A 23,918-nucleotide genomic window follows, 5' to 3' on the forward strand; every position below is an offset into this window, starting at 1 on the left:
TTGTATTCACTGATTACATTTGTATTTAAAGTTTTGCAAAAGATGGTCTAAGATATACAAGTCGGGTACAAAGGCAATAAAATTATCAGAAGTTCTGTTTATGTATTTGAGCATTTGATAACTGCTCTTCTGCTATAGATTTGCTTGTACGCAATTGAGAAAAACGCATTTATTTCATTGGAACGCAGCCGCATGATTGTACATCCAGACCACCAGAGGCCGCTGGTACATAATTTATCACTACTTCGTGGACAGACCCGTTTCCTCTTTCTTTCGTGTTTCCACTAGATAGCATAGCCACAAAGTCCAAATGTGCTATATTGTAAAAATTTATGAAAACAAAATTTGCTTTTTGATCTTAATTTACGGTTAGGCATAAGGTAAAAAAAATGTTCAATGTTAGGTTTAAAATCACATTTAAGAATACATTGTCGAAATAGGCGGAGTATGACTTTGTGGCTGGGGTAACGACCCTTGCATTTTGATGTAAAGAATATACTAAGCTTTTCTCATTCAGCTGTGCTGTGTTTCAGGTTATTTTCTTGTGAAAAACAGTAAACAATGAAGAAATTTTTCGAGGACATAAAGAAAGATATAAAATTCAAGTCAGCGGGGCCTGGAAAGAAACTCGCAGAAGGCGGCAGGTAAACAAACTTTTCTAGTGAGCTAGCACGCTAACGGAGCCAGCTAACGTTAACTGCTTTGCTCATGCTGTTGACAGTTTAGTTGTTGAAAATATGTTTATATAATCGACACCGCAAATATATGGTATGTCTGATTTGTAGAGTTGCCTTCCCCGTGACTTGGATGGGCTCTGTTATGTTTGTTTTGCTAGTGTTCAGGACAGGGTGCATCATCGTTACATTAGCCTGGTTTACGCCACCACACAGCGAGGAAGACATAGTCAGGAGTTGTAATACTTTATAACGTTAATTAAATTCAAATGTAATAGGGTCAGTGCTCTCCGTTATCCTTGGGACGGTCCTATCCTAACCATTTAGAGTGTCAACTTCAATGGGGACATCCCGGGTAGCACGGACCAATTTAATAGGATCTCTATGGAGGAAGAGCTGTGACTCACTGGTCTGGATAGGAGGCCGTTTATTAATGCGATATTCGCTCAGTAATTGAGCGGAGGCATTGATTGGTTCTCTCAACAACAACAAATATTATTCGGGGGTTGAACAAAATATAATATTTCTATGTTTGAGACCTCTCGTTTGAATTTGAAACTGTAACAGATGTAATGGAAGGGGGCAGCTCTCTGTGGGTGTTTGATTGAGAGTAACCTAATGTAGCAGGCGTAAAAGGTGTGAGAAAGAGCCAGAGGAGAACCAAACAGTAAAAGCACAGCCCACTTCATTATCAACTCATCCTGCCAATAAAATCAAAACAGCCTTTCCAGACTCTGAAGTCAGGAGGACTTTGAGTTTGGTATCAGCCAGACTACATTATCATAGCCTGTTCTATTAAATGCAAACCCTTGTGAGTTTAGCTAACAAGCCATATAACTTTATACATCACAGCATGCAGTGTAAGTGCAGTCAAATGGTGAACATGTCCCCTTCTGTTCCCTGCAGCTCCAAGCCCCGAGTGGTGCAGAACAGTGGCCCTGCCAGGCCCCATCATGCTGCTCCCACTGAAGGAGCTCAGAAGGCAGGGGCTGCAGCTATGGCCAGGATCGAGGGGCAACCACGCCCACGGGCACAAACCTCACAGGATGCCATCCGGCTCCAGGGTGAGCGATTCCTATGCATCCAACAACTGCTGCTTGAATGACTGATGATGTCAAAGCCGTGCAGGTGTTTCACATCAGTGGTCAGAAATAGAGAACTGGGTTGTGGGTTAATGGTCTTTATTTATTTATCACTCCACAGTGAAAAGAGAGCTTGAGGCAGAAGCTGCAGCAGTAGCAGCGACCGAGAAGGAAAAGATAACAGCTGTTGAGGCAAGGAATACATTACATTAATACATTTTCCCTTACATGCTGACCAGACCGCATACTTCATCGCACGCATCTTTATTTTGTCCACCCACACCAGATGCGATCAGGACACGCAGTTTGAAATATCAAAACAAACTCTGAACCGACTATATTAATTTGGGGACAGGTTGAAAAGCATGAAACATTTAGCGAACATTTAGCTAGCTAATTTGTCCTGGGATATTAACATTGGGTTGTTATTTTACCTGAAATGCACAAGGTCCTCTACTCTGACAATTATTCACAGATAAAAGGGTAAAGTTAGTTTTTACTAATCTTTCCTCCTTCAGGCTTCTTTTTTTTGACCTAAATGGCAGTTAGCAACCATCTTTAAGGTGCAGTACCACTACCAACTGGACTGGAGTGTGTACCTCAGTTCATCTTAAAATCACCCATGTGGGTATATGCTGCTAAAAACCAATGAGGAGATGGGAGAGGCGGGACTTGCAGCGAGTCAAGCGCACGACAAGTGTGGGTGCAATGATTGAATAACATGTATGTGTACATTTATTTACCAACGCGAGCGGTGTGGTCAGCATGTTACTGTTGCTCACATACAAATTATTGTGCCACTACTGCCATTGAGTTATTTATAGCTAGTATGTGTCGTCTTTTGCAGGGCTCCAGTGTTAAGGATCCGGCATTTCTCTCAGTAACAGGTGTGTATTTCACCTGCCCGCTTACTGGAGCCACCTTAACTAAGAGCGAGAGAGAAGTGCACATTAAAGAGGCCATTTTCATGGTAGGTCTGTGATTCTTCTTTTTATAGTCATATGATGTCATGCTTGTATGATAATCATGATTGCATTATCTGATTTTGACTGACATGAAGAATTGATGTAAAAAGCCTTAACACTAATTTGTCACAAACTCTCCTTTTTCATTAGTATGGTTCTGACTGAATACACATGATAAACCTTCTCTTGTCCAACAGCGGTTTGAAGAGGACGCAGTGGAGGCTTCCATAATGATGGTTCATACCTTCAACAAGGACAGGGAGAAAGTCAAGGCTGCAGTGGACATCATAAGCAAGTGAGAAATGGAACTGTTCTTTAATGCAGGGTTTCCTAAAAATCTGTCCTGTGGCCCTGATGTTGAGTGGTTTTTGTACTTTTTTGGTTTTTGCCCTAGCACTTCACAGCTGATTCAAATAACCAATTCATCATCAAGCTTTGATTCTTTGAATCAGCTGTGTAGTGCTAGGGCAAAAAACATGTGCACCCAGGGGTGAGCCCAGGACCGAGTTTGGGAAACCCTGCTATAATGTGTGATTTACATTGTCATGTTGACAAGAGTTCATGCAATGAGTGTCCTGACATCCCATAATTTTCTCCCATCCTGTCAGGTACATTGAAAACATCTGTAAGAACCCCACAGAGGAGAAGTACAGGAAGATCAAACTCAGTAACAAGGTGTTCCAGGTACATTTGAGTCATAAGGAGGGTAATGTGAGACTCAATGTTTTCTATCGGTGTGGTCCATTCACCTCTCTCTCTCTCTGATCTCTCTCTCTCTCTCTCTGATCTCTCTCTCTCTCTCTGTCTGATCTCTCTCTCTCTCTCTCTCTCTCTCTCTCTGATCTCTCTCTCTCTCTCTCTGATCTCTCTCTCTCTCTCTCTCTGATCTCTCTCTCTCTCTCTCTGATCTCTCTCTCTCTCTCGCTGATCTCTCTCTCTCTCTCTGATCTCTCTCTCTCTCTCTCTCTGATCTCTCTCGCTCTCTCGCTCTCTCTCTTTGATCTCGCTCTCTCTCTCTGATCTCGCTCTCTCTCTCTCCTTAGGAGAAGGTGAAGACTGTGGAGGGCAGTCGGGAGTTCTTGCAGGCTGTGGGCTTTCAGAGCATCATGCTGGATGTGGAGGGACAGGGTAAACCCATCCAAATGCAAAATCTGTGCATCCTATTGTCTGTGTGGCCTAGTATGTTTCTGCAGAGGCATACTAAAGGGCAGCGATTCTCAGCTGGTGTGTCGCGGGAGATTTTAAATGAGTGTCAAATTTGTGGATTCAACTATTTCAGCCACACCCATTGCTGTTGGGTGTAAAAAATCGAGCACACAGCCATGCAATCTCCATAGACAAACATGGTCAGTAAAAGGGCCTTCCCGAAGAGCTCAGTGACTTTCAACGTGGCACCGTCATAGGATGGCACCTTTCCGACAAGTCAGTTCGTCAAATTTCTGCCCTGCTAGAGCTGCCCTGGTCAACTGTAAGTGCTGTTATTGTGAACTGGAAATGTTTAGGCACAACAATGGCTCAGCCGCAAAGTTGTAGGCCACACAAGCACACAGAACGGGACCACCGAGTGCTGAGGCGCATAAAAATCGTCTGTCCTTGGTTGCAACACTCACTGCTGAGTTTTAAACTGCCTGCGGAAGCAACGTCAGCACAATAACTGTTCAACAGGAGGTTAATGAAATGGGTTTCCATGGCTGAGCAGCCACACACAAGCCTAAGATCGCAATGCCAAGTGTCGGCTGGAGTAGTGTAAAGCTTGCCATTAAACTCTGGAGCAGTGGAAACACGTTCTCTGGAGTAATGAATCACGCTTAATCATCTGGCAGTCCGAAGGATACAGTGCCTTGCGAAAGTATTCGGCCCCTTTGAACTTTGCGACCTTTTGCCACATTTCAGGCTTCAAACATAAAGATATAAATCTGTATTTTTTTGTGAAGAATCAACAACAAGTGGGACACAATCATGAAGTGGAACGACATTTATTGGATATTTCAAACTTTTTTAATAAATCAAAAACTGAAAAATTGGGCGTGCAAAATTATTCAGCCCCTTTACTTTCAGTGCAGCAAACTCTCTCCAGAAGTTCAGTGAGGATCTCTGAATGATCCAATGTTGACCTAAATGACCAATGATGATAAATACAATCCACCTGTGTGTAATAAAGTCTCCGTATAAATGCACCTGCACTGTGATAGTCTCAGAGGTCCGTTAAAAGCGCAGAGAGCATCATGAAGAACAAGGAACACACCAGGCAAGTCCGAGATACTGTTGTGAAGAAGTTTAAAGCCGGATTTGGATACAAAAAGATTTCCCAAGCTTTAAACATCCCAAGGAGCACTGTGCAAGCGATAATATTGAAATGGAAGGAGTATCAGACCACTGCAAATCTACCAAGACCTGGCCGTCCCTCTAAACTTTCAGCTCATACAAGGAGAAGACTGATCAGAGATGCAGCCAAGAGGCCCATGATCACTCTGGATGAACTGCAGAGATCTACAGCTGAGGTGGGAGACTCTGTCCATAGGACAACAATCAGTCGTATATTGCACAAATCTGGCCTTTATGGAAGAGTGGCAAGAAGAAAGCCATTTCTTAAAGATATCCATAAAAAGTGTTGTTTAAAGTTTGCCACAAGCCACCTGGGAGACACACCAAACATGTGGAAGAAGGTGCTCTAGTCAGATGAAACCAAAATTGAACTTTTTGGCAACAATGCAAAACGTTATGTTTGGCGTAAAAGCAACACAGCTGAACACACCATCCCCACTGTCAAACATGGTGGTGGCAGCATCATGGTTTGGGCCTGCTTTTCTTCAGCAGGGACAGGGAAGATGGTTAAAATTGATGGGAAGATGGATGGAGCCAAATACAGGACCATTCTGGAAGAAAACCTGATGGAGTCTGCAAAAGACCTGAGACTGGGACGGAGATTTGTCTTCCAACAAGACAATGATCCAAAACATAAAGCAAAATCTACAATGGAATGGTTCAATAATAAACATATCCAGGTGTTAGAATGGCCAAGTCAAAGTCCAGACCTGAATCCAATCGAGAATCTGTGGAAAGAACTGAAAACTGCTGTTCACAAATGCTCTCCATCCAACCTCATTGAGCTCGAGCTGTTTTGCAAGGAGGAATGGGAAAAAATGTCAGTCTCTCGATGTGCAAAACTGATAGAGACATACCCCAAGCGACTTACAGTTGTAATCGCAGCAAAAGGTGGCGCTACAAAGTATTAACTTAAGGGGGCTGAATAATTTTGCACGCCCAATTTTTCAGTTTTTGATTTGTTAAAAAAGTTTGAAATATCCAATAAATGTCGTTCCACTTAATGATTGTGTCCCACTTGTTGTTGATTCTTCACAAAAAAATACAGTTTTATATCTTTATGTTTGAAGCCTGAAATGTGGCAAAAGGTCGCAAAGTTCAAAGGGGCCGAATACTTTCGCAAGGCACTGTAAATCTGGGTTTGGCGGATGCCAGGAGAATGCAACCTGCCCGAACAGATAGTGTCAACTGTAAAGTTTGGTGGAGGGGGAATAATGGTCTGGGGCTATGGTTCGGGCTAGGTCCCTTAGTTCCAGGGGGAAATCTTAACACTACAGCATACAATGGCATTCTAGACGATTCTGTGCTTCCAACTTTGTGGCAACATTTTGGGGAAGGCCCTTTCCTGTTTAAGCATGACAATGCACGCGTGCACAAAGTGAGGTCCATTCAGAAGTGGTTTGTCGAGATCGGTGTGGAAGAACTTGACTGGCCTACACAAAGCCCTGACCTCAACCCCATCAAACACCTTTGGGATGAATTCGAATGCTGACTGCGGGCCTAATTCCCAACATCAGTGCCCGATCTCACTAATGCTCGTGGCTGAATGGAAGCAAGTCCCCGCAGCAATGTTCCAACATCTAGTAGAAAGCCTTCCCTGAAGAGTGGAGGCTGTTATAGCAGCAAAGGAGCGACCAACTCCATATTAATGACCATGATTTTGGAATGAGATTTTCGACGAGCAGGTGTCCACATACTTTTGGTAATGTAGTGTATGTTCTACTCTAGTCAAAACTAAAACCAGGAAGAAAGTGGGTAAAAAAATTGTAAGAAACCTATAATTTTTTTCATAATTTATCCTCAACAATTTTTCTCACAGTATTTTCAATATAGAGTTATTAGCAGCACTATTTAGCGGATTTGGTTTTTGGTCTCAAACCAGTGAGCTTAACATTCTTCATCTGACCCATTGGAATTGTGATGCAGTGAAATAATATGTCTGTAAACAATTTTTGGAAAAATGACTTGTCATTCACAAAGTAGATGTCCTAACCGACTTGCCAAAACTATAGTTTGTTAACAAGACATTTGTGGAGTGGTTGAAAAACTTGTTTTAATGACTCCAACCTAAGTGTATGTAAACTTCCGACTTCAACTGTATGCAAAATGGAATTATTGACAATGAAAACAGTGGGACTGTTGTTCCCTTGTCATATAATTGCTACATTTACTATCAAAATAGTTTTCCAGATTGCATCTTTGACGACATCAACAACAAAAAGCGACGCAAATATTGGATCGAGACAACCTGATTCAATTTGGATCCCAATACAAAACCAGTTGAGAACCACTGCTGTAAGTGGTACCCGGGATAATAATTGCGGATTCATCTTGCCTTCCCAGAGGAGAGTGAAGAGTTCCTGGTGCTGATGGAGCATGACCCGGAGGCCCTGGAGGTGATGAAGGATAGTATGGACCGGCTGCAAAGGGGAGAGCCAGTCAGAGCCCAGCTGGACCACCAGCCCCAGACCTTCAGACCCTCCCCCAACGCCATGCGTTTCGAACTACCCCCAGAGTTCTACAACCTCACTGCAGAGGAGCTCAAGAGGGAGCAGCAGCAAAAGTATGGACAACTCACTGATGGCACTGATACTACTTGTATTTGTTATTGTGTAAGGTACACTCCGTTAGTGCACATGACATGTGTATTATTGTTGGTTGGTTTGTTCCAGTTATGACTATTTTGTTTGTAAGATAAAGTCATGGTGGTTGTGTGTGGTATTCAGGAGCGAGGCGGTGGAGAAGAACACCATGCTGCGTACCAAAGCCATGCGGGAGAGAGAGGAGCAGAGGGAGAGGAGGAAGTACAACTACACCCTGCTGAGAATACGACTGCCTGATGGAAACATACTGCAGGGTCTGTATCTGCCAGCAAACACCTACTTTAATGTGATAAGCAGAAATAGAGTTTAAAAAATATCTATATTTTATTTCACCTTTATTTAACCAGGTAGGCTAGTTGGGAACAAGTTCTTATTTACAAGTGCGACCTGGCCAAGATAAAGCAAAGCAGTGCGACACAAACAACAACAGAGTTACACATGGAATAAACAAGCGTACAGTCAATAACACAATAGAAAAAAAGAAGTGTGCAAATGGTGTGAGGAGGTAAGGCAATAAATAGGCCATGGTAGCGAAGTAATTACAATTTAGAAAATTAACACTGGAGTGATAGATGTGCAGATGATGATGTGCAAGTAGAAATACTGGTGTGCAAAAGAGCAGAAAATAAAATAAAAACAATATGGGGATGAGTTAGGTACAGCTGCAGCGATCGGTTAGCTGCTCAGATAGCTGATGTTTAAAGTTAGTGAGGGAAATATAAGTCTCCAGCTTCAGCGATTTTTGCAATTCGTTCCAGTCATTGGCAGCAGAGAACTGGAAGGAAAGGCAGCCAAAGGAGGTGTTGGCTTTGGGGATGACCAGTGAGATATACCTGATATACATATACCTGGAGCGCGTACTACGGGTGGGTGTTGTTATTGTGACCAGTGGGCTGAGATAAGGCGTAGCTTTACCTAGCATAGACTTATAGATGACCTGGAGCCAGTGGGTCTGGCGACGAATATGTAGCGAGGGCCAGCTGACTAGAGCATACAGGTCGCAGTGGTGGGTGATATATGGGGCTTTGGTGACAAAACGGATGGCACTGTGATAGACCGTACGTCAAGTTTGGACACACCTACTCATTCAAGGGTTTTTCTTTATTTTTACTATTTTCTACATTGTAGAATAATAGTGAAGACATCAAAACTATGAAATAACACATATGGAATCATGTAGTAAGTAAAAAAGTGTTAAATAAATCAACATATTTTTTTATATTTGAGGTTCTTCAAAGAAGTCACCCTTTGCCTTGATTACATCTTTGTACACTCTTGGCATTCTCTCAACCAGCTTCATGAGGTAGTCACCTGGAAGCCATTTAAATTAACAGGTGTGCATTGTTAATTTGTGGAATTTATTTCCTTAATACATTTGTGACAAGGTAGTGGTGGTATAAAGAAGATGGCCCTATTTGATAAAAGACCAAGTCCATATTATGGCAAGAACAGCACAAATAAGCAAAGAAAAACGACAGTCTATCATTACTTTAAGACATGAAGGTCAGTCAATCCAGAACATTTCAGGAACTTTGAAAGTTTCTTCAAGAGCGTTGGGCCAGTAACCAAAAAGTTGCTAGACCGAATCCCTGAGCTGACAAGGTAAAAATCTGTTGTTCTGCCCCTGAGCAAGGCAGTTAACCCACTGTTCCTAGGCCATCATTGTAAATAAGAATTTGTTCTTAACTGACTTGCCTAGTTAAATATAAAATAAAAAAGTGCAGTTGCAAAAACCATCACGCTATGATGAAACTGTCTCTCATGAGGACTGGCACAGGAAAGGAAGACCCAGAGTTACCTCTGCTGCAGAGGATAAGTCCATTAGTTACTAGCCTCAGATTGCAGCCCAAATAAATGCTTCACAGTGTTCAAGTAACAGACACATCTCAACATCATCTATTCAGAGGAGACTGCGTGAATCAGGCCTTCATGGTTGAATTGCTGCAAAGAAACCACTACTAAAGGACACATAATAAGAAGAGACTTGCTTGTGCCAAGAAACATGAGCAATGGACATTACACCAGTGGAAATCTGTCCTTTGGTCTGAGTCCAAATTTGAACTTTTTGGTTTCTAACCGCTGTGTCTTTGTGAGACGCAGAGTAGGTGAATGGATGATCTCCGTATGTGTAGTTCCCACCATGAAGCATTGAGGAGGTGGGGGGGTGCTTTGCTGGTGACACGTTCATGGTTTATTTAGAATTCAAGCCATACTTAACCAGCATAGCTACAACAGCATTCAGCAGTGATACGCCATCCCATCTGGTTTGCACTTAGTGGGACTATCATTTGTTTTTCAACAGGACAATGACCCAAAACAAACCCACAGGCTGTGTAAATGCTATTTGACCAAGAAGGAGAGTGATGGAGTGCTGCATCAGATGACCTGGCCTCCACAATCACCTGACCTCAACCCAAATGAAATGGTTTGGGATGAGTTGAACCGCAGAGTGAAGGAAAAGCAGCCAACAAGTACTCAGCATATGTGGGAACTCCTTCAAGACTATTGGAAAAGCATTCCTCATGAAGCTGGTTGAGAGAATGCCAAGAGTATGCAAAGCTGTCAAGGCCAAGGGTGGCTACTTTGAAGAATCTCAAATATAAAATAGATTTTGATTTAACTGTTTTGGTTACTACATGAGTCCATGTGTGTTATTTCATAGCTATGATGTCTTCACTATTATTCTACAATGTAGAAAATAGTAAAAATAAAGAAAAACCCTTGAATGAGTAGGTGTGTCCAAACCTTTTACTTGTACTCTATAAACATTTGAGCAAAGAATGTTTTGGGTTTCCAACAGCTGGTGTACTGTAGGTATTCACCAGTCAAATGCATTGGGGTGCTTATAACTTGACACTGACAATCATTCTTAGATTAATTTGGCAGTAGGACTCATAGCTCTGTGAACCTTAATTGCACAAAACTTCCATAGTCGGACTTCCATAGTCCGTTGGCGAATCAGCTTGAACAAAGTGAGGTGTAGGATCACTGATCTACAAATAGTATTCGTGACAAATAATAGGTTTTGGGTGATTTAAGATTGGTAGAGTTACGCTCCAAACTCACATGCACAACCAGACATTGATTGGAGACCGCTTGGGTCAAATACAGAACATTTAGTAGAATTTTCTACCTGCAGCAATGCTAGTGGATAATGCTGTAAAAGCACAGTGCCTCCATTTTCACATATTTTGCCCTTCAGGCACCTTCCTGGCCTGGGACAAGGTGTCTGTGCTCTTCCAGTTTGTGCGGGACTCCCTGGTGGACGGCTGGCAGCCCTTTGAGCTGGTGGCGCCAGGAGGACACAAACTCCGGGAGGCCCAAGAGTTGGCCCTGAATGAATGTAGCCTGGTAAGCAGAGACATATTTTTTCAGAAATGTAAATATCAGGCAAAATAAGCAATGCAACCAATTTACTTTTGTTGTACAAAGGTGCTGACTAATGCCTCTCTCTCTCGGAGGTCCCTGCGGTTCTGCTGACATTTTCTTGGGATGCCGCAGTGCAAGCAGACATTTCTGCTGCTCTCCTCAAGCCAGTGCTACTGAAGAATATTCAAACCCTTGGCTGAACTGTCCCTGCGTCTCCACCTCCAGGTTGGAGATGACACCTTCATCCCTAAACCACATTTCAAAGGCTGTAGAAATACACAACTAATCCTTTAAAGGAAACATAATGCCATGCAGTGTTTTTTTTGTATTGTACCTTGAAATGTAGGATGATCTGAAATGGCTCCCTTACTCCTACAGAGAGCTCAGCATGGTATGAGATCCTGTTGTCAGTGTCACCCTTCTGCTCCGCTTCAATGTGTATCCTGCTTACGCAACAAATACTGACATACAATACTGGCTTTACATATGAGCGAATGGGTGGTGGTGACCAGACTGGTTGTCAAGTGCTAAGGTTTCAGTTGCTGTTCTTGTGAGCCAGACAATGTATATCGGTTAAGCTATTTTATTTAAGAGAACTTGTAATATTCTATTTTGAACCTCACTAACACTAAGTTTACAGCAACAAGCTATACCTGTACCTTAAAAGTGAAGGTTACTGGACAGAGCTCCAGATGTTAGCTTTCTTTATTGAATAAGGGTTTTGTAAGTCATTCAATTGAGTAATTTCCTATTATATTTCTAAATTATCAATGTTATTTGATTTCAGCAGCATGGAAATCTGTGATTTTGGTTAGTTTGTACTGTATGTAACCAACAATTTTTTTTGTTGCTGCGGCTTATCCCAGGTGATGGCTGGAATGACAACCTACCTCTCCTCACAGCACGTCCACTGCTTCTGTGTGCGTTGAGGCATAACCTCCAATGTTTCAGTTCAGTCCAGACATGAACAGCAGCAATTAACAAATGTGCTAAGAAATGTTTTCCTACCCTTGTTTAAGAATAACTAGAAAATGAAGGTCATGCTCTGTCTAGGTATCAAAGCTCAGTCATGTTTTGTTGCTTTTAAACCTGCCTGTAATAAAGATGAAGGTTGCATCAAGATATTGCTGTATCCCCCCATAAAAAAAGTAAACATGATTTGTGAATGGCTGCACATAAAGCATGTTCATTTTTAAATAATGCTTTATTTAAAGAAATTGAGACACCTTAAATCATACCTGCAAACTGCAACAGTTGTGACAGGAGAGCATTCTCTGCCACAAAAATGTAAGGCAAACCGCAAAGTTTTTAATATTGGACAGCCATTTACTATTCCACCTCAACCATTATTAACAAACAAAAAAATTGAGGTTTAGAATAGTACAATAAGCACTACGTTAGCAGCCTGAAAAACAGCACTTGCCATATTGAATGAAACATGAAGTACTTCTTGAAAGGATGGATGAGTGGTGGCGTGTTGATAAAGGCATCCAGATAAGGCAGGGCATATAAAAGTGCAGTACATTTAATCATTACTTATTTTTAATGAATTCAACCAGTTCAAGTATTTTTATTTTTTTAAAACAAATACATATAAAAGTTACACTGGGCCTACGGTGAAGCGGACAGCAACTACTTCAGTGGGCACTGGTCCACCCAATCAGCTGTGGTAGAAGAGCCTTGACTGTCTGAGCCATCCAACTCCTCCCCAAGCAAAGACATCCATATAAACATGTCTGACATTCCAACTGAACCAAGTAATGAATGGTTTAACATTGGAACAAAATACACCAATGAGTTTGTCAGACATTTTCCTTTTTACAGGCACTGTCTGGTACTTAATGGAGCAAAGTGGGGTTGTAATACCGTGTGGGTGGCATGTGTGCCACTACCAGTGTGTTATCTTGATTGAAGACCTGATTCTATTTCTGACAAACGCACACACCCAGAGTCAGGGGGCAGTCCTTAGGCCAGGGTGGGAGTGGCCCGAGGCAAGAAGAACGCAGCTGTGTCAGAGGGGGTCACCTCCATTTGTTCTGTGCTCTCGTTCTCTTTGGGGGAGGTATCTTTTCTGGAAGATCCTGCAGAGTAAGGCATTCATTGTCAATGCCTCCCCTCCTAGAAATATCTAGGACAAACTATTACCCTGTCTCTTAATTCCACTTAACTCCTGTCTAAAGGCAGACAATATGCCAGGAAACTGACCTTTCTGTGTGCTGATTATGACGCAGTCTGCTTCATCCTCATCTTCCTCTGTGTCTGCTTGGAACCCATCTGTCTTCATCGCCTCCACCTGAAAAAAAGGAGTACTCATTAGAATCTGACACAACAGTCAAAGCAATAGGATCAGAACAAAGCAACTTCATATTAAGATTTCACCAGACGTGTCCAACCTGCTCAGGGTCGGCAGCCTTCCTCATGAACTTGGTGATGGACATGCTGCCGGCACTCTTCCTCTTGTTGGAGGAGGGGGTCTTGGAGGATGGCGTGTGGGAGGCCTGGGGGGTGGTTGGGGAGTTGCCCTGTGAGCCTGTGGCCGCTGGGGCCTCTTCACGGGGTACATGGGTCCCTGAGGTGAGGTAGTTCCACTGGCAGGGTACAGGGAGGGCCTCCTGGATGAAGCGAGCCAGGACGTCTGATTTGACGTACCAGCAGCAGCGTCTGAAGGCTGAGCGCTTCTCATACACAGCATTCCCCTTGATAAGGCGCTTTAGACGGACCCTAGAGCAGAAGCAGATGGGAGACCATTTCAGTAATGAAAAATGAATACTTTTATAAAGCATCTGCACAAGTTTAGTATGACTTGACTAATTCTGTAAAATAGCAAGCGTTAAGTAAATCAGGTTTGAAGTCACCTGGTGGGGATGTTGTCTCCTGAGTTCTGAGGGCTGGAGATAGGCGAGGTCGACTGCTGGCGACAAAACTCCTGGAACTCTGTGATGATCACCTTATTACTGTTCACATTTCCATGTAGCAGGGGCAACAACTGGAACAGCACTGAATATATGGGTTGGGAAGGGAGATAGGAAGGTTTTTAAAACACATTCTACATCTAGGCTTATTCACGCAAGGTTTGGGCAGAAGGCGCCATTCAATATGAACAGATACTCCCTCAGGCAGCTATTGAGCAACTCAGGTCAGCCATGAAGAGTGTTGACAGTTCACAATCACTTGTAGCACAGTAAATACTAGGTGACGTCGGTGCCGCATATAAAGCTGGTCTGAAAACAATACAGATCTCTTATGTGATTGTGAATGGTCTTAAGTTTAGATGTCTCCCTTGCAGTCTAGACAGCTATCAATAAGTGCTTCATGAGGAGTACAGGTACATCTCATATCAGTCTCGGGTGTTACATCCATCACCACAATCAAAAGATAGATTTTGGTGTAGACCAGGGGTGTCAAACTCATTTTGCCCCATGGTGCCGCTTTCGGTCTTTAACGAGGTCAGGAGGGCCACTAAAGATTTTTACCTTTATCGGGTTATATTTCCTTGCCATCAATTTATTTGCCGTCAAAATTAGCAAAAAGATAGATCTATCGAGGGCCTCCTGGGTGACGCAGTGGTTAAGGGCGCTGTACTGCAGCGACAGCTGTGCTACCAGAGACTCTGTGTTCGCGCCCAGGCTCTGTCGTAACCGGACGCGACCGGGAGGTCCGTGGGGCGACGCACAATTGGCCCTAGCGTCGTCCGGGTTAGGCCGGTAGGGAAATCCTTGTCTCATCGCGCACCAGCGACTCCTGTGGACGGGCCGGGCGCAGTGCGCGCTAACCAAGGTTGCCAGGTGTTTCCTCCGACACATTGGTGCGGCTGGCTTCCGGGTTGGATGGCGCTGTGTTAAGAAGCAGTGTGGCTTGTGTATCGGAGGACGCATGACTTTCAACCGTCATCTCTCCCGAGCCCGTACGGGAGTTGTAGCGATGAGACAAGATAGTAGCTACTAAACAATTGGATACCATGAAATTGGGGAGAAAAAAGGGTAAAAAATAAACAATACATTTGATTTCAATTCTCCCTGACTGTCTAGCTTTTGTTTTGGTGATTGTTACCAAGAGGTGGTGGGGATCTTTTTGTCTGTAAAATGTATTACGCGAGAAACGGCGGTGGAAATTCCTTTATGTGAAAATATTGATATAACAATCATCATATCGAAGTAAACTTGTAGACACGTATGGTCACATATGGTGTTTTCCTCTCACTACAACCTGGGAAACCGTTTATTAGACAAACTAAATCAGTTCTGATGAACTTCACAGTGGTGAAAGCGCACAGTGATCTTGATGCTCCTTTCCAATAATAATGTCATCATGTAGACTAGCCTACCTGCAGTGTATCTGTGAGCTGTGCACATGTGCCAAGACCAGAGTAGGTACATTTGCTAATTAACACAACAGTATGTGACAAAACTATCAGTAGAGTTGAAAGTGCGATGGAAACACACAGAACTTTAGATTTGTATTCGGTACATGAAAACTAACACGAAAAAAGTATAGTGTGTGCACTACGTCATCATGCACATATTTTTATCTGCAAGAAGTCCGTTTGGTGGATACACCACTAGCGGGAAAATGCAAATTTTCTTCATGCATATTTTAGAATATTCGTATGAAAATCTGTAGCCAATTGGATGGAAACCTAGCTAGTGACACTATTCAAATAGCACATGGCTCAACCAAATTACCAATGTTCATCACTCTGTAAGAACTCAGATAAGCATATCAAAGACAAGCACACCCGGTCAGTTTTTCCATGCTAACCAAGACCTACATTTCATCACGGTTCAGTCAGTAAAACATGACTCAAATGATCATTTAGAGGTGACAAGGCTAAGGCCCAGAAGGTTCTAAAAGACAATACTGCAGAGACAAAATAACTCCTCTTACCTGCGTGATGTTCCCCCAGGCATAAGAATGTACTCACGCTGCTCATCTTCTTGTAGTTTCTGTTGTAGTTTCTGTGTGTTGTCCTCTGGGGTGGAGGACTCTGGCTTGGGCAGGGGTTCCAGCAGGCACACCGCAAACTGCTGCAAGAGCTCCAGATGGGGACCCTGTCCCTCCCACACACAGCCTCTCACCACAGCCTCTAGCACCTTCACCTTCTTCTTGGCCATCAGCTCATCCCACTCCCGGGCCTTCAGCTTCTGACGCACCTTCTGCTTCTCTGGGTCGCCACCCTCCTGGATTCACACCACAGGTATAGGAGCAATTAAGTGTGCTAAAAATAAGCCGTGGATAATGTCTCCACCCCTTACAATGTAAAGCACGTCAATCATTAGTCAAACCAATCCACTGGAAAAGAACAGTAAATAAAGACATGAATAAGGAATGAAGAGCAATTGAAAGTACCTCTTCCTCCAATGCCCCCTCCCCGTCTGATAGGTATCCATGTGGTACGAAGAAACCATCCTCATCATCGTCATCATTTTCACCTCCATCATTATCATTATCCTCCTGCAAAAACAAGTCAGTTTAGGGCCTCACAATCAGCTGGAATGATTCAGTTTACAACAATGAGCTAATCTTGATATCAAACAGAGCATCAAAAGCTGTGACAGAAGTGTATTGAAAAAGAGACCTACCCCTTCACTGTGTGACAGGGACTCTCCCGGCTCCTCTTCCTCCCACTCCTCATCACTGTCCACCTCATAATCCAACAGGTCCTAGAGGAAACACATACTTTAGTCCTACATAGAAAGCGCATGAAACATGGAAGTCACAAAACAACTGACATCACCACCAGTTAGGGCTGGGAATTACCATGGGACCTCACGATATGATGTCACAAAACTTAGGCGCCGATATGATATGCATTGCGATTATCACAATTCTATATGTATTGCGATTCAATGATTGCGCCCTATATGTCTGCTGCAGAGAGACAAGAGAGCATGACAAAACGAGTTGAGATCAGTCAGGGAAATAAGTGCTGAAAACATGTTGGCTCATTATTTAAAAAGATGGGAACAAGCTATAGGATGAAAAATAAAATACCAGAGTTTTGGCGCAGGTACATCTGACTAGCGCTAGCTAACGATACATAAGGTAAAAAAAAATACAAATACAAATAAAAAACAATTACAAAACTAAACCTTGAGTCAAACATGGATATATCGTGATTTGTAACTATCGATTGTAATATGGCAGAAACTAATAAGTAAAGAAGTGAAAGGATTGAAAAGGATCATGGTCAGAGAATGAGGGAAGCCCACCTTGTCCTGTCTGAGAGGGCAGCGAGGGGAGATGTGGGGGCTGTTTTTTCTCCACGTGCCCCAGTAGGCAGGCCGGTAGTTCTCACGGAACTGAAGGAGCTTCATGCGGCCGTAGTGCTGCCTGTCAGGCACACCATCCGGTTTGGGTCCCTCCACCACCTCCACCATCGCCATACACTCCCTATGCAGACAACAGAAATAGGGGCCAACGTCAAAATAGGAAAGTATAGAAAATGGCTTCTTTCCAGTAGGAATCCCTGATTCTTCAGTTTCACAAAATTTCAAGACTTCAGTAATTCAAGTCACCGCTGATTTTTTTAAGGGTGTGGTGGTCTCACCTCATAGGGTATGTGCTTCTGGGCTTGGTCTGGCCTGATCTGCGGGGCTTATTTTTGGTCCAGTCACTCAGGCCATCCAGGCTTCCATCAGGTTTAGCCAGATACCTGTCCAGTTCCTCCAGGACCGCCTCCGCACATTGGACTCGGGTCAGCGGCGCCAGACACATGTGCTCCTTTATCTCAAACGGGGCAAACTTTTCACAGGCAGACGCAAGGGTCTGAAGTAGGAGAGGCAAAGAAAAGTTTTACATTTTTTAAATTTAACCTTTATTTAACCAGGAAGGGCTCATGGAGATTAAAATCTCTTTTTCAAGAGCGACCTGGCCAAGATAGGCAGCACCAAGTCATTACAAAAACAAATGGACAGACAGACAACATGAAAAACTACTAAGTAATCTAGTAAAAACCATTGAATTCACAAGAGTATAAAACATCAAATTAAATACATTGACGGGTCAGGGAATCAGCCTCAAAACCCTTCATCAGTGAATTTAAAACACCAATCGGGACAAGTTCTTCCAGTTTAAAAGTATTTTGTAAGGTGTTCCAAGACGATAGCACAGAGTACATAAAAGCCCTTTTACCAAATTGAGTTCGGACATTTGGAACAGTTAGCAGGATAAAGTTCAGCGAACGAAGAGAGTACCCACCACATTTCTGAACAATAAAAATGCACAAATAAAAAAGGTAGTAAACCCAAAATGGCTTTGTAAATAAAAGTATACCAGTGACTGAGCCTACGAGTGACTAGAGAAGGCCAGCCAACCCTGGTACACAAAGTGCAGTGGTGCGTAAGGGTTTTGCAGTTTAAAATAAATCTCAAAGTGCCATGGTAAAGTGTGTCAATTGATGTCAAACACTGAGTGGAAGCATTCATATATAAAATATCCCCATAGTCTAGTAAAGGCATAAATGTTGCTGATACTAGCCTGATAACATTAAATGAACACCACCATTTTGGAATTTCTATTTTTTCTTCTTCTTGTTCAATCCAGTCAGAGGAATCTTACCTTTGTGGCCTGCTGGGGAGTCTTGGGTTTCTGTAGAAATCGTGTGATCTCAGCTTTCTCTGCTTTGAGCCTCTGTATAGAAAATGTTAAGATGCATTATCAGGTCTGTTACAATTAAATGGCAATTGTCAAGCTTAAAAATGTCAGTGTCAGACATTACATTTTATTTTAGAGAATAGAAACAAAATTATCAACTCACATCCTTCTCTTCTTTCAACCGTTTTTCCTCCTCTTTCTTTCTCTTTTCTTCAAGTTTTGCCCTGGGGGAAATTATATGTGAATGTCAATTGCAAGGATTACATTTGCTTTAATAAAAAAAAACATTCAATCAATTTTTCTAGTAGTCAATATAAAAGTAACAAGACATTTCAGATCTGTAGCTAGCTGGTTTTTGATCAAGCAACTCACTCTTGCTTCGATTTGCGTTGCTCCTCTTTCGCTCTTAATTTCTCTGCTTTTTCCTTTTCCTCTTTCTCCTTTTTATCTCTTTTTTCACGCTCTTCTTTCTCTTTTTTCTCCTTTCTTTCCTTCTCCCGCTCCTCCTTCAGTTTGCGAGCTTCCTCTTTCTTCTTCTCTTTAGCGTCTTTAGCCTCCTCTCGCTGCCGCTCTCTGTCTTTGCGCTGGTGTAGCCTCTCCTCTTGCTCCTGCAAACTCTATGGAGAGAAAAAAGCACAAATTCCGTTTCAGATGAAAAAAGTATGCCAAATACTGAAGTGACTTATTGCCGCTAATTATACCTTTAAAGATCTTCTTTTCACAGTTTTCTGCTCTATTTTAGGGGTGGTATTTGGCTCCTGTAAAGAGAGAGGAAGTAAGGTAACCTATAGATGCATCATTTTTCAACATTTATTCAAAAATCACTGCTGACAATGAGTGTTTATTGAATTTAATTGCCATTTTGTACTCACTGTGACAGTAGGAGTGTTCTCTGTCTTAGCAGACTCTGGGGAGCTCTCGGCCGCTGACAGAGAGCTGGTGGATGAAGGAGAAAGCATGGACTCATTCCCATGACTGGACATATCAGCCTCCTCTTGTTCTTCATCCTCCTCCTCTTCTTCTGTGTCAGAACCCTGTGTGGTGTCTAGCTGTGAGATGGATGCAGTGTCCCCCCTGTCCTTCTCCTCCTCCCCATCCTTCTGTTCATCCCCCAGCTTGTAGTCTATTGGCTCTGTCTTGGCAGTGTGATCTGTTTTGGTGGCTGTTACAGCACTTAGGGTTTTGCTCAGGTGGCTGTTTTGTGTCAGAGGACACGAGACAACAATGGGTGTCGCAGGTTGCTGCTTTAAAAGGTCAGTTGAATTGGAGTCCTCAGTGAGATCAATAACTATGCTTTTGGCAGGGGACGCTTGGGTACTGCGACTCATGAATCCATCCAGGGGGCCACGGCCGTTAACCAGGGCCGGTCCATGGCGCACAGGTAGGGGGGAGCAATCGGATTCATTCTCCCCATCTGAGAGCCCAGGCCGGGAAAGGGTGCAGGTCCTTTTGGGCTCACTGATCTCCTTGGGCTCTGGGTTTAGACGCTTGAATGGAAGACGAGCTGAGGAGAAAATATCCTTTATCATCACTGATGTTTAAGTTGGACTAAATCTATGTTATATTAACAAATCTTTGGGCAAACAATAATGATAGCTTTGAGTGATAAAGCAAAGACACTAAATTATTACAACAAATTTGATTAATTTGAAATATAATTGACAAAATTAGATTTTCATTGAATTGTTTCAAATAGTTTGATAGCATTATGTATCATCAGTCTCCTTTTGAAAATTAAAACCATCTAATATGCATTCAAAAGACCAGATTCACTTACCCTGAACAAGCTTCTTGTTAGCATTGCTGGATTTGACTTTGCCATCCATACCTGTAACCAAAACAGGGTATGGAAGATGAGACAACAATCCCACAACCATTCTCCTGTCATGAAACATTTTCTGAACAAAAATATAAAATGCAACAATTTCAAAGATTTTACTGGAGTTACAGTTCATAATGAAATCAGTCAATTTAAATATATTAATTAGGCCCTAATCTATGGATTTCACATGATTTGGAATACAGATATGCATCTGTTGGTAAAAGATAACTTTAAAAAAGGTAAGGTTGTAGATAAGAAAACTAGTCAGTATATGGATATTGGCGGGAAATGGAACATGCTGTCACACACGTCAATCCAGAGCATCCCAAACATGCTCAATAAGTATGTAGGCCATGGAAGAACTGGGACATTTTCAGCTTCCAGGAAGTGTACAGATACTTGCATGTGGGGCCGTGCATTATCATGCTGAAACATGTGGTGGCTACAGATGAATGGCATGACAATGGGCCTCAGGATCTCGTGACAGTATCTCTGCATTCAAATGGCCATTGATAAAATGCAATTGTGTTTGCTGTTGGTACCTTATGCCTGCCCATACCATAACCCCCCCACCACCATGGGCACTGTTCACAACGTTGACATCGGCAAACTGCTCACCCACACAACGGCATACACTGTTTGCTATCTGCCCGGTACAGATGAACCTGGGATTCATCCGTGAAGATGCCAGTGGCCATCAAAGTTTAGTATTTGCCTACTGAAGTTGGTTACGATGCTAAACTGCAGTCAGGTCAAGACCTGGTGAGGACGATGTGCACGCATATGAGCTTCCTGAGACCGTTTCTGAAAGTTTGTGCCGAAATTATTTAGTTGTGCAAGCCCAGTTTCATCAACTGTCCAGGTGGCTGGTCTCAGACAATCCCATAGGTGAAGAATCCTGATGTGGAGGTCCTGGGCTGGTATGGTTACACACTGTGGTTGTGAGGCCATTTTGACATACTGCCATATTTTCTAAAACGACATTGGAGGCGGCTTATGGTAGAGATATTAACATAAAATTATCTGGTAACAGCTCTGGTGGACATCCCTTCAGTCAGCATGCCAACTGCACACTCAATCAAAACTTGACAGCTGTGGTGGTGTGTGACAAAACTGCACATTTTAGAGTGGCCTTTTAATTGTCCACAGCACAAGGTGCACCAGTGTAATGATCATGCTGTTAAAATCAGATTGTTGATATGCCACACCTGTCAGGTGGATGGATTATATTGGCAAAGGAGAAATGCTCACTAACAGGGCTGTTAAACAAATTTGTGCACAATATTTGAGAGAAATAATTTGTGTGCATATGGAACATGTCGAGGATATTTTATTTCAGCTCATGAAACATGGGCCCAACAGAAAGTGTTGTGCAACGTTGCACTTATATTTTTGTTGTGTAGATGGATTTGTTTTTCAATGCACTTTTACTTCACTATCAATAATTGCAGTAGTACAATGGCTCCAGCTGCAAACATGTTACCAGTCCCTTTGTTGCACAACACTTAATAGAAGAAAGCATTCGGTGCAGTATCTTTATAAAATGTCCAAAATCAAAAGGACAACCACAAGAATAGCCACTACACATATGACTTAATCACCAACTACTTTATCCCCCACTCAACTGTATTATTACTATAAGCTGACATTTGTCCTTTGTTCTTAGTTTACTCATACTGTTAGTTTGACAAATGCATCCATGTTATTCAAGTACATATGTAATAAATACTTGTCAGTCAACTAGGGAGCAATCAAAGGTTATCTAGACTTGCCACCAACCAAGTAAAAGGACAATCGATGCCGTTCAAATATAATTTTTAATCAAGTGTAAAAATTTGTTACGAGACGATGGCACAAGTGGTTGGGCAAACTACTGGGAGGTGTTAGCTTTGCTCTCCCGCCATTCGGTGAATCAATCTAAGCCCAGTGCAAAGGCCCGGCTATAGCTAACTTTACACTCATACCGCCGCGGGGAGAGAAGGGGTTGCCTCAAAGAAAAACATGCTTGTTTGTTAGTTAAGTTAGCAAGCAAAGTTTGTAACAGTACGATAATGTGTGACGCGATGTCTAATTAACATGCTATATATTCTGACAATCAACAAGCTGGTCAGCAAAACCACCGAAATCATTAAGTGTTTTGGTTCATATTAGCTAACGTTAGCTAGCTGAAGGCAATGGGGTGTCTAGCTAGCTAGTAAGGTTAGCACCAACTCATCACATCAAAGCCAACTGACGTTAGCTTCCAAGCTGGCTGACTAATAAATTATAAAGAATAACTAAAAGGTAACTTCAAGGGTAGCTAGCTAACGTTACATGAAAGCTCACTTTACACTAACCTTACGAGCTTGTGAATGTTATGAGGGTCTGGCCAACGATAACAACTAAGTGTTAGCTAACAAACCTTACTTGAGATTAGCTAGTTACAACATGCTACTAGTACAGTAGTTAGCTGGCTAAATACAGCATGCTAGTTAGCTAAACTGGCTAGCTAGACAGAAGTTAGTGTTGACTTGCTATGTGGTCGTATAGAAAGGCAAGTCAAACAGTATATAGCTACCTCAGATAACTAAATGCCCAAAACATTTGAAGGTTTAAACATAACAAAATATCGTCGCTACCTCCCCTCCGTGGAGTGGATGCTAAATGCCCGTCCACGGATGGATCTTCCGCCGCTGCCAGCATCACCATCCGAGAACTTCCCTCACTTTTGATATCCTTGTGCGGAAAAGCGTTGCAATAACACAAAACCATATGAAGTAGCAATATTGACAGGTCTTCCAGAGTAACACTAATACCATGCAAATATAACGATGACTGGGTTCTATTACTTTTAAGACTAAGTTAATTTTATTCTAGCCGCATCTCCCACACACTGCCTTTGCATGGACCCTGTTGCTGCCTCGCGCCCGTCAGTCAGATTTGGCGGGAGCGTGTCGCTGTCCTCAGAATCCTTTGCTGATTGGCCAGAACGCTGGATCACTACACGACCGAAGGGCGGGATCTAGACGTTTTTTTCTGGATATTTTGTCAGTCACGCCTTCTTTTGAGATGTTGTTCTTTTATGATAGGTTGCTTTCTCTGTTTTCAAGAGAGTACGATCAGTGATTGGATTTCACTGAATAGTGTCGTGGAACAAAATTCTAATAAAGTCGTGATTGGACAAAGTCACTCAGTGTGTTTAATACTCTAAACATGTTGATAATCAGAAACGATGTATGTACTGTGAAGTAATCAAAATACAAGCTTGCATGCATGCAATATTAAATAAATTAACAGAATGTCTGTCTGAATGTCAGTTAATTGTTTTAATGGGAAAATAAAATGATGTCTAAACAGTTGACAATTTAGAAGAACTGAAAAATAATACAAAAGGCAAAACCTCTCTGACAAGAAGACACATGAGGTAGACAAACGTTGGACAGATGGCGCTGACAGATATGGCAGCTCTGCTTCTAGCTCCTAAGCGCAAGTATTTCGCTACCTGC

The 23,918-nt window shown here is 42.5% G+C and overlaps 2 protein-coding genes across 6 annotated transcripts; one reads left to right on the forward strand and one right to left on the reverse strand.

The window, feature by feature from the left end:
* Positions 1–230: 230 nt before the first annotated feature.
* On the forward strand, positions 231–12,171 carry LOC110524337 (UBX domain-containing protein 6). 4 transcript variants are annotated; one of them, XM_036978088.1, is made up of 13 exons: positions 231–380; positions 534–644; positions 1,581–1,738; positions 1,878–1,948; positions 2,604–2,726; positions 2,919–3,016; positions 3,330–3,405; positions 3,765–3,849; positions 7,390–7,609; positions 7,773–7,903; positions 10,852–11,000; positions 11,111–11,243; positions 11,875–12,142. In XM_036978088.1, the coding sequence occupies exons 2-12, from the start codon at positions 562–564 to the stop codon at positions 11,216–11,218; spliced, it is 1,302 nt and encodes a 433-aa protein (XP_036833983.1). In that variant the 5' UTR covers positions 231–380; positions 534–561; the 3' UTR covers positions 11,219–11,243; positions 11,875–12,142. The 4 variants fall into 4 exon arrangements, with proteins under 4 accessions (XP_036833983.1, XP_021459566.1, XP_021459567.1 ...); XM_021603891.2 differs by having other exon boundaries at positions 11,111–12,171; XM_021603892.2 differs by lacking the exons at positions 10,852–11,000; positions 11,111–11,243; positions 11,875–12,142 and adding an exon at positions 9,952–9,992.
* Positions 12,172–12,203: 32 nt separating this feature from the next.
* Positions 12,204–23,407, reverse strand: LOC110524336 (chromatin assembly factor 1 subunit A). Of its 2 annotated transcripts, none has more exons than XM_021603888.2 (16): positions 23,052–23,407; positions 20,389–20,439; positions 19,484–20,115; positions 19,313–19,369; positions 18,984–19,228; positions 18,775–18,835; positions 18,576–18,647; positions 17,566–17,783; positions 17,228–17,408; positions 16,598–16,678; positions 16,365–16,469; positions 15,940–16,195; positions 13,874–14,015; positions 13,412–13,739; positions 13,224–13,311; positions 12,204–13,099 (listed from the first exon to the last, which is right to left on the reverse strand). In XM_021603888.2, the coding sequence occupies exons 1-16, from the start codon at positions 23,182–23,184 to the stop codon at positions 12,984–12,986; spliced, it is 2,766 nt and encodes a 921-aa protein (XP_021459563.2). In that variant the 5' UTR covers positions 23,185–23,407; the 3' UTR covers positions 12,204–12,983. The 2 variants fall into 2 exon arrangements, with proteins under 2 accessions (XP_021459563.2, XP_036833982.1); XM_036978087.1 differs by lacking the exon at positions 23,052–23,407 and adding an exon at positions 22,991–23,008.
* Positions 23,408–23,918: the final 511 nt, after the last annotated feature.

Source organism: Oncorhynchus mykiss, chromosome 5 (assembly GCF_013265735.2).
Source record: "Oncorhynchus mykiss isolate Arlee chromosome 5, USDA_OmykA_1.1, whole genome shotgun sequence".
NCBI lineage: Eukaryota > Metazoa > Chordata > Actinopteri > Salmoniformes > Salmonidae > Oncorhynchus > Oncorhynchus mykiss.